The sequence below is a fragment of the Esox lucius genome, chromosome 24 (assembly GCF_011004845.1).
Source record: "Esox lucius isolate fEsoLuc1 chromosome 24, fEsoLuc1.pri, whole genome shotgun sequence".
NCBI lineage: Eukaryota > Metazoa > Chordata > Actinopteri > Esociformes > Esocidae > Esox > Esox lucius.
This window is the reverse complement of record NC_047592.1, coordinates 23700701-23711606: the sequence shown is the minus strand read 5'-3', so window position 1 is coordinate 23711606 and position 10906 is coordinate 23700701. Positions and strand designations below refer to the sequence as shown.

The 10906-nt window shown below is 42.5% G+C and overlaps 1 protein-coding gene across 1 annotated transcript; it reads left to right on the top strand.

The window, feature by feature from the left end:
• The first annotated feature begins 2410 nt into the window (after positions 1 to 2410).
• Positions 2411 to 10173, top strand: vgf (VGF nerve growth factor inducible). Its single transcript, XM_010905654.3, has 2 exons — positions 2411 to 2615; positions 5411 to 10173. Exon 2 carries the CDS (start codon positions 5466 to 5468, stop codon positions 7611 to 7613), a length of 2148 nt encoding a protein of 715 aa, XP_010903956.2. The 5' UTR covers positions 2411 to 2615; positions 5411 to 5465; the 3' UTR covers positions 7614 to 10173.
• Positions 10174 to 10906: the final 733 nt, after the last annotated feature.

The window sequence follows — 10906 nt, the reverse complement described above, 5'->3', positions numbered from 1 at the left end:
CTAGCCCATGTCCCAAAGTGTGCATTTCGTCAGTATTAGAGGAGTTGAGTCACTGTAAGGAAAAGAGGACGCTGCAAAATAACAAACCCGCGCGCTCTAATGTTGAGTGGCAGACTTTAATGAAGAACGTGTATAGCAGAATTCGCTCCATTGGCACCCGATTACCTGCTTCGTCTGTCACTGATAGAAACACATGGACTCCTGATACACGCGCGCGCGCACCCACGCACCCACACACACAGACGCATCTACTTAAATACTAACTCTATCACAACCAAATACAATAACATGGAATACTGTCACACATGCGCGCCAACACATACAAAATTGTCTCACATAGAAACACGTAGGCAACAGTGTCACACAAACACAGTGTCGCTGCACGCATTAGCGCACTGTCGATCCTTTCTGTCCCTCGCGTTGCCCACAAACTCTTCCGTGTCCAATCACCTAACTCCGCTCATTGCAGCCAGCCCCACCATCACATTCAATTCTATTTTAATTGGATTGCATTTTCCTCTCAAAACAGCAGACTTGACATTTGATGGAGGACATGGGCAATGTTTGCAAATGAACAAAGACCCGAAAGTGCGAAAGTAGGTAAATTAGTCCAACGCTGATAATCTGTGATATAAAGAATACACGCTTATTTTGCATACTGAATATGCTCATTAAGAATATGCTCATTTGAAATGCTCAACTCAGGTCTTGAAGGGGCGAAAGAAATGAATCAATTGTTAATTGCATTTACCTGGTGACTGAATCCGTCCGTGATTATAAAAACAGTGTTTTGTCCCTCCAGGACAGGAGCTGAACTAGTCCTACTAAAAGTAGTTAAAAGTGAGCCACCGCAGATCAACTGAAGGCACTGCTTTTACTCTTGCTTTTTTTTTTAGATGCATTCGGATATTTTTGGCCTCTGGTTGTAAAAGTGGCGCTGTCGAGCACAAACGGCTCTACACTATGTATTTACGGTACAGTATATGTGGATATGTGTCACATCATGAAAGTAGCCTACTTGTTTTCAAACTTTTAATGTAATGACTAAATGAGCTATGATAAGGATTATACTTATAGACCATGCACATTTGAACAACATATTACACAACATAGCCCAATAGCCCATACCAAGACGAATGGCTCCAGGCATGAGCTAGACAAAACATTTGAATGGAAGGGAACGCAGTTGGGTGAGAGCATTCCAGTGTGTGGTGAAGATTTTACTAGTGTGCAACTCCATTGAGTTATTTAGTCAAACCGGCATGGTTTACCTTGTTTTATTATTGAAGGAACTATTGAGCCAGCTACATACAAATAAAGAATTCTATGTTGTAAGGAGCCAATTTATCAAAAATACATCCACCTGGATCTCGCCTATCAGTCAGGGTCTGAATGCACAGAAATAAAACAACGCACAGAAATAAAACAGGATTAAGCTGTAGATAACTACCGCAACGTGAATTAAGCAGTAGTTATCTTCAGCTTTATCCATGTGGATAACACCTGTTATGTACATTCTATTTCAAGGCATTTAAACACTGGCCTATCAGATAACATCCAAGTTTTAGAACTAACCCAGATGTCATCTTGCAATTCAAATTGATATATAAAATACATAGCAAATTCCCTCGCACTGGCATTCCTTAAATGTATACAAACTGGACCGAAATCAGCAGTGAAAGGTTGGCGGGTGTACGTGAGACCGTAAGCGATGCATCTGCAAGCCAGGCAAGGCAGGGCTCCGCTGGAGACCTTCTGCACACTGCACTGTGGTGGCAAAATGCCCGAACACGTCACAGTAAACAGCTTTGTCTTAGACTTTAACTCACATCAAGAAACAGAGAAATAAATTCCTATGCGTTCTCATTATTACGAAAAATCATGCAATAGTTTATTCCGGTTTAGTAGTATCATGGTTGAGTAGGCTATTATTATAAATGTAACATAATTCTCGCAATGTAGCCTACTGCACGCGCTTTGAACGCATACATCACATATTCCAATTCTGTTCCCCTTTCTGGTAATAGTTTTACACAGACTTCCCATTTTACGGGGCGAAACCTCTTTTTTTCCCTCCTCTCTCTCTCTACTTCGTCTCCTTCTCGGTAATGTGTAATGTGCTTTCTCCCTCAGAGATGAACTGTTGTCTGTGTTCGGTTCCTTTCCCGGTCTCCCCCCTCCTGCAGGAGAAATACTACTTCATTCACCCCGCTTCCATTCATTCATCATGTTACTGCAGTGTGGCAGTAAGGCAGAACACTTGTAGTTCGTCCGATCGAAGAGAAAATTCTTATCAATGAAAGCTTGCCTACGTCAATGGGGGAAACGGTGACGTCGGGTCACGTGGAAAGGGAGGACGGGCGTATAAAGACGCGGCGCTGTCCGCGGTGCTGAAAATACTCACTGTAACTGACAAAGCCAGAGTAGGGGGAAACCTAAAGGGAGAAATATCCGCAAGTACTTCATAAACACGCTTTAAAATACCGACCTACATTTGCGTTAGAAAGAGATTGATGCGTAATCTAGTAAGACGCTAAATGACAAAGAGATTTGTGGAGTGAGAGCATAAAGTTTAGCTACCAGACTGCGCTGCTGGTTTTTAAACACAACTCCAGGTAAGAACGAAGTACTTTATTTTCTGTATGAAGTTATCAAATTGAATAATCTACAGTATGAAATAATTAAAATGAATAATAGGCCTGACTGAATTTGTTTTTGTAGTTTGTTTGGGTCTTCCATCTTGCTTTTTAATTGACATACTCTGTAGCTGAAAGAAATAGTACCTCAAACACCCCCCACATTTTTTTTTATCATGGAGTGAATGTATGATCACAAAGGTTAACAACAAAATATATTTTTAATGCAAATATGTTAAGGCATGATAGTTCTCAGTATGAGAAGCATATGAGAAATGGGGTGTTGATTATGAGAAAGCAGATCATGGCATTCCTTTAATGAGGTTCGCGAAAACTGTGGTAATCATGTTTAATCATGTTTACCATGATTACCGGAGATCGTGATAATTGTCTTATCATCATCATCATAAACATCATCATAGCCACGCCTCTTCCCAATCTACCATCATCTTCGCCATCACCATGGCATCACCAACTGCCAAAAATAAACCCAGGAAGCCCAAATAAAGACAAATCGTGAAAAGCATACTTCAAATGGTGCATCAAATTGCGTGAAATAGTGTTTGTGTGCGTCAAACGAACTTCGACGCAGCTTTTGAAATAGAGATAGTTGACAATCTTACATTTATTATGCATTCATTCTGTGTATGTAACTGCGAATTGTTTGGCCTTTATACTTTTAAGTATTATGGAGGTTCTGTGGTTTTACAGTTCTTGCACTTTTAATCTTGAGGCTTCAGAGAGAGCTCCCTACAGAGAAGAGTACGGCGGGATAGGGCTTCTTAAAAGCAGATTACTAATGCTTTCGCGGTAAGACTGCGCCCTGAGTATATTGGCTTTATGTAGGGGCATTAGTGGATAGAATGACGAGGGAGAAAGAGGGAGAGATGCGGTTACCGATGCTTTTTGATGACTCTACAAAGAGTATACATTATGTAGCTGGAAAATGAACTAAGTATGAATATGGGACTATCAAAATGAGACTAATAAAGTGAACAAAAGGTCCTTGCATTTCAATATTTGGAAGATTATATAGATTCTTGTTATATAGTTTACACACACAAACACATACAATGAGTGCATCTTTGAGGCCAGGACATAGTAGGTTATTTTCTAATCTCTCTTTTTCTGTCACTCTGGATTACACTGATCCATCTGGGTTATAATGAGGAGAGGTCAAACCTCAATCCCACATCCTATTCCCCTGTCCAATGGATCCCTATTCCCCATTCATGGGGACCCAGAGGAATCGGGTCCAATATAGTGCACTCTGAAGGGAATAGGGGGTCATTTTGAAGGCTACCTCAATGCGGCATTGTGCTCTTCTCGTAGGCTCATTTTTTAAATCCAGCTCTATTCTATGATTATATCTGCAAAAAATAATAATTGGGATCCGTTGGTTTGATGTTGCTGTGTCGGTAGGAGATTATCCATTTTGTGTCCCATTATTTGATCCATCTGTTAACGTTACTTGTTGCCTTTCATAGAGGGAAAACAAATCCTAAAACCTTGAGCAGTTACATTCTTTATTAATAAAGGTGTATAAATATGTTTTTTTTTTCTATTTTGATGATGTATTGGTCTCTATGATCAATGTACAACATGTTGTTGCCATGGTCACTGACAGAAATGATTATGACCAGCTATGCTCATTCAGTTCATAGGACTCTGAAGTCCTATAGATCTTTTTATTGGCTTGAAATGCTTTTTTGCCAGTTGCCACCTACCTTGCAGTTGTGTGCCTGACATACTCACATTCGACAAACACATTGACTCTGCCAGGCAGCACCAGCTCAAAGAACTCTGACAATTAACCTTTAATTCAGCTCAATGGACGCAAGAGGAAATATAAAATGCTGTGGCATGATATGCCTAATCCAACGATTAAATCCAAATAGAAACATAATATCTTGACACCTTGCAATAAATAGCCTTCATGTATTTCATGTATAAGTCCAGTGAGATGAAAATGTATGTTAAAGAAAATTGTTGTGAAAGCAATTAATGTGATGTTGTTTTTGAAGATGCGTTGTATTGGAAGATTCGTTAAGTTTTGATACTTAGGATTGTTTTTTACATGCTGAATGGAGACATTTGAGACATTTCACACAACCTTTTACATTAATAAAACTTTGCAGTACTGAAACGAAGTGGTTACTGCTAGGCCTACTTAATGCCATCTGTTGTAAAAGGAACCATCCACGGTTTCTCTTAGCTGTTTTGCAAATCCCTTATTCCTTTACTCAGGCCAATTCAATTCATTCACTTCCCTTTACAAATTCTGCGAGCTAATGACTTTCTTGGCAGTGATAACACTATACTTCAAAATGTTCACCTTAACTGAACTGTATATTCAGAATAAACTCAGAAAATCAACATGTGAAATGTGACACTACATTTAAAAAAACCATGACATTTTAGGTTCCACATCATAAAAATGATGTACATCTTCAGCCATTTGTTTTATCCTTTCTAAAATCTATTTTGTCTCTTTCTGTCACTGTTCCCATCGTTCTCCCTTTCATTTCTTTCCTTGTATCTCACTTTGTCTATATCCATCTCTCTCTCTCCCTCCCTCCCTCCCTCCCATCTCTCTCTCTCCCTCCCTCCCTCCCTCTCTCCCATCTCTCTCCCTCCCTCCCTCTCTCCCTCCCTCCCTCTCTCCCATCTCCCTCCCTCCCATCTCCCTCTCTCTCTCTCTCCCTCCCACCTCTCTCCCTCTCCCTCTCCCTCTCCCTCTCCCTCTCCCTCCCTCCCTCTGTCATTCTCTCTAGGTGCATCACAGTAATCCCCCTCCAATCCCCGGAACCCTGTCGGTCCTGTGTGGTCATGACGCAGTGCCGCTTCACCGCAAGTGCCCTTATTCTACTGGTCGTCCTGTTAGGACTCACAATAACCCTCCCACTGGCCACCTCCATTCCAGTGGCAACCGAGTCACCAGGCCTCAGTGAGAGCTCTTCCCCTCCCCCTCCTGAGCTTAAGCTGCCCGAGGGAGAGAGAGACCAGAGGGAAGGGAGGGAGGGCGGACCTCCACGGAGAGAGAGAGCAGAGGGAAGGGCGGACGAGGACGATGAGCTTTTCGGAAATATGGACCCCAAAATGTTGGCTGCCGTTCTGCTGGAAGCAATGAATAAGCCGCACATGGAGAGGATGCCCGGAACTGTGGGGGATGGGAGGAAGGAGGAGAGAGGAGAGGAAGAGAATGGGGGAGAAGTACAAGAGGACGAGGAGACGAAGGGAGAGGAGGTGAGAGCTGCACTGGATGAGGAAGGAGCGGACCGAGACAGGGATGGTCGCGAGGAACTTGAGCTGGCGATGGCAGCCGCTGCGGTGAAGGGAAAGGAGGAGCAAGAGAGGGAGGAGGAAGAGGAGAGGAAGAGAGCACAGGAGGAGGAGGACAGACTAACAGAGAAGGTGTCTAGTCGTACCACCAGCCAGATGGTTCCTGTAAAGGAGAAACAACCTCCGGCAGAAGGAGCAGTGGAGGTGGGAGTCGGTAAGGAGGTGGGGGCCAGGGAGGAGGCACAAAAGGGACCTCCAATTTCACAACAGACCCAGCAAGCAGAGGAAGAGGAGCAGCTTAGCCCAGAAGAAGTGCAGAACCTTCAATCCATGCTTGAAGAACTCCAAAACTACAATACAGCCAATAAGAGAGAGAGGGATTCACAAGCTCAGGAACAGAGAGATAGAGAGAGCAGGGGCTACAGCCAAGATGAACCTAAAGCAAAGGGATACCCACTAGCCATGTCCAAGAAGAAGCTCAAATGGCAGGAGGAGACTCAGAAAGCTCTGAGCATGCCCACCTACCGAGGAGGTAACTTCATGGACGATTTCAACAATAATCTGGATCTCCCAGTGGAAGATGAGGATGAGGTGCTGAGCCCCCAGGAAGAAGAGAGGAGAGCAAAGGAGGAACAAGAGGAGGTGAGGAGGCAAGCGGCAGAGGCGCAAAGAGCCAAAGTTGAGGAAGAGAAGTTGGCGGACATTGCCTCGGACATGCTCCTGCAATACATGGTCAAACAAGACAAAGGGAAGTATTCGGATCAGAAGAAGCCCCTGCTGTCCAACGCTGCCGAGGACAAGCGGTCAGATGAGGATGAGGTCAGCGAGGACGATGACATTGATCCTCAGACCATCGATAAATTGATTGAGATCTCCAGTAAGCTTCACCTCCCTGCGGATGACGTCGTCGACATCATCAGCGATGTAGAGAAGAAGAAGAAAAAGGACGCTCCCGAAACAATTCCCTGGCAACGATTCCAGCAACGACCTCTTGTTTCCCTGGAAACCCCAGCCGTTGACACCCAGCCTTCGGCTCCCCGTTACCCCACTCTGAAGCAGCCTCCGACAGCCATCAACCCCCTAAAAGCTTGGTTCAAGGACAAATCTTCAATCAAACCTGCGAAACAAGACCAAAACCTTTGGATCAAACCTCAGCAGATGTCTCCACGGACCTCATCTTCCTACAGTTACCCTACCTATCCCTTCTACCAACAGAAGCCCTACCAAGGCTACTACCCCATTTACTTCACCCTACCCAAGCCCAAAACCCGCTTCTATGCGAAACCTTCCGTCTCATTCAACAACCTCCTGTCCAATTCCCTGTACTATGACTTTGACTTTCCTCCCAAGAGGAGGTATCGTCCCTGGGTGCAGCCCCGCCTGAGGAATCCACCAGCGGCACTCAGGCGTAACCTGCTCTACCCCAACTACCTCCTCCCCCCACGCCACCGGACATACAACCCCCTACCCGTCCCTGTTCCCGTGCCCAAACCTCGCTCTTCTCCTCTCAGGCCTCCCATTCAGATACAGCCTCGCCACCGGCACGGCTACTATTACCAAGCGCCCGCAGCGCCTCTGGTGACCCGGGACCAAGATTATTATGGTATGGGGCAGCAGCAGCAGGACAGCAACGAAGACCTGGAGAACTACATTCAGCAGGTTGTCATGAAACCCAGGCCAAGAATGTTTCAGTGAAGGGAGAGGAAAGAGAGTAAAAGAGGTAACAGGGAGGGAGGGAGGAAGAAAAAAAAGGAGGGAACTATGGATTTCCCCCCCCCCCCATCGTTTACTTTTGGTTTTCTTTTTTCGTCTTGATCGGACTCTTTTTAATGTACAGTGTAACAGGAAGAGAAACAGAAAAATTACAGTTGCCTTTATTCTTTTTGTCTGTATCAAGTAAAAGGGAAATGATTGACGCACACATCCATTCATTCCCCCTCCCCGTAGGAAAGTGTCGTGAGAAAAGTAGGCATGTTTTCCAAAATGACAGGAGGCGGGGCACAAAACCAACCGCACATAGAACTACAGAATATACAGAACTCTTCCCTGGATCTCCCTAAGTATGTTCTATGTAGTGTCACCACGTCATTCTGGAATACTGGAACATGACGGTGCATTTTCATCATTCAGAGGACAGTAAACATTGAAGGTGATTATTAAATGGCACCCAGTTCTCTATGTAGTGTGGTAATTGGGCTTTGGTCATAAGTAGTGCGCTACATAGTGATTAGGCTGCCAAATGGAACAGACAGACATTCATGTTCACAATCTGGAAATCAAACAAGAGACTTGTAGTTGTCAACAAATACACAGATGTTCGAGTTTGGAAGCAAAGTGTGCTGTCAAAAGCGCTTCTATTTTTAAAAAACAAGCCGTCGCTATTGGATAAGAGGCCCTAATGGACACAAAGCCTTACCAATCAGTGTTTGTTTCATTGCATTTACTTTATAATTTCTGTTGTGTCATTGTAGAAAATGAAACTTGCAAAAAATATGGAATTGCACTTTTTCCAGAACTCACATATACAAGCAGTTATTCTCAAAGACTGAGAACGACTCATCGTATTGCATTGATATCATTGATGAGAATGTTCCAAACCTTACACAGATGCAGCCAGGGCTGTCACTATTTATTTATCAACTGTGTAACTTTATTTTCTGTCATTCTACCATTATTTCCTGCCACTTTGTTTTTTTAATTTTTACTCAATGTTGTTTACTTAATGACCTTTGTATTATTTGTGATGTACTTGTGATATACTTTTTTTTTTTTACTACAAAGCAGTGCTAAAATGTACACATTCATACATTCCAAATATTTGTAAGACAATGAGGTTTTAAAGAAAAGATACTCAAAATACTGTTTTATATTGCCTTATTACTAATTTTTCCCTCATCTTGCTAAGAACGCTTTTGACTTTGTAAAGGGAACTGAATTGAGTGAAGCCCTTGAAGAATGTAACATGGCATTGTAATCTAAATTCCATTTGATCTCAAATCCATTCAGGGGAATTATACAGAGTTCTTCATAAATTGAAACATTGTGGTCTTTTTCAGTGAAACGGAATTGAGTTGGAATGGAATCTCACTTGCTACCGATGAACTAGTGATATATACAATATGAGATGAGAATAGGGTAAAAACTAAAATTGTTTAAGGATTTTCACTCTGTGCTGCTGTAAAGAAACCAATGTGTCTGAGCTTTTGCCTTTAAAGGCAGCAAAGGACTAGGATTTGCTAAGGCGAAGGGATTTGCGAGGGGATTAATATCTAATCATTTACAAAACGTAACTCTTTCAATATTTCCTTGTAAATGAAACCATAACAAAATTCCCATTTTGTCCCCCTCATGTCTTTAACTAACCATGAGGCAGTCTCAAAGCCGAGACAGGTCATTGCTTCCCAAATGACAACCTATGATGAAGAGTGCAATTTGGAAAGCACCTGTTCAATTAAACACATCAGAGAAAATCTCTGTGTCATTTTCTCAAAATAGGCCCCCTATTGCCTGTCTAGGGTTCTTCCCTTGGCCCGTGGTCAAACTGAGTGCACTATATCAGGAATAATGTGACATTTAAAAATGTAACCTTAGGACAGTTTTAGTTCACTAAGCTGAGCTCATTGCATTTGACATTAAAGCGTGTCCACTAGATACAATTAACACTGATCAAAGGGGACAGAATCACTTCTTTAAACCTCCTTTAATACTCAATACTAAAGTGATATACATTCTGTAGGTAAGAGAGACAGACTGAAAGAGACAGAGAGCAAGAGAAAGATGGTACAGAAGATCATGAAAGGGGGAGGGTATACCTAAAACATCACTTCAACCTTTAAACAGATTAGCTTTTTGTTATTGTGTTTTTTAGAAACATATTTTATCAAGGGAGAGGGAGGGAAAAAGAAAGGGATTGAATGAAAGGGGGGAGAGAGAGACAAGACTGTCTACTGCACGTTTCTGTGTACCTGCATCTAAAATGTGTTGCTTCTCTTTGATGAACTGAACAAGCATTAAAAAACGTATAAAAAAACAAAACCTAAAAGAAGTTAAAGATAACTTTGTAGACGTACCAGAAAAAAAGCTACTTGGAGTCTTGTACAAGGATGTTATTCTGATCTGTGTGCTTTATTTCTAGATGCACCTTGTACCTATATCGTAATAAACATGTGTATTGCTGATTGTAAATAACGCATGTATCCATGACGACTAGTTTTGCTACACAGAGAGAAATCAGTAAAATAAACTATTTTTTATTATGAAACTGAAATGCCTTATGTCTACTTGCTTAACTTGCTTAACTGACCTGGAATTCCTTTACCCACTTATCACTAGCAGTAACTCCAAAAAAGACCATTATGGAAACATCACACCATGCCTGACACCCTGAGTTCTGTATCGACCAACAGGTATTGTTCAGAGACAAATCTTTAAATCTCTTCTGTCTCAGTCAGAAAGGGTGCCTTAACAAGAACTCAGATGAAATCATGCCTCATGACTACTTCTAAAACAACAGGGTTTTAGAAGTAGTTAAAACAATTCAGGTAATTTCCCCAAGTCCCAAGGTTTTCAAACCCTGATTGGAGGATTATGGATTCATAGCTTATTCCCTACGGAGTTAGTGACTCTGTAGGGAATACGTATAAGAAAACCAATTTGGGGAAAGGCATCCTTATTGTCACCCTCTCCGTGGGAGGATTGCATTTTAGCAGCCAGGTGGACTCACTTCACAATACTCACTTGGCTGTTGTTCCATTCATTTCTTCACAATAAAGACTCACTTGGCTGTTGTTCCATTCATTTCATCATAATAAAGTGCTACTTTCGCAACCTTTTGGAGACTTACAAGCCAATCAATGCCAACTAATCACTCATACATTCTACAGAGTGGAGGACTGAGGGAGAGATGGATAAAAGAGGGGGATGAGGGAGGGAAGTGTTGAAAGAGAGCAGAAGGTGGGAGGAGAGGATGAGAGGGATGAGGAAGGAAC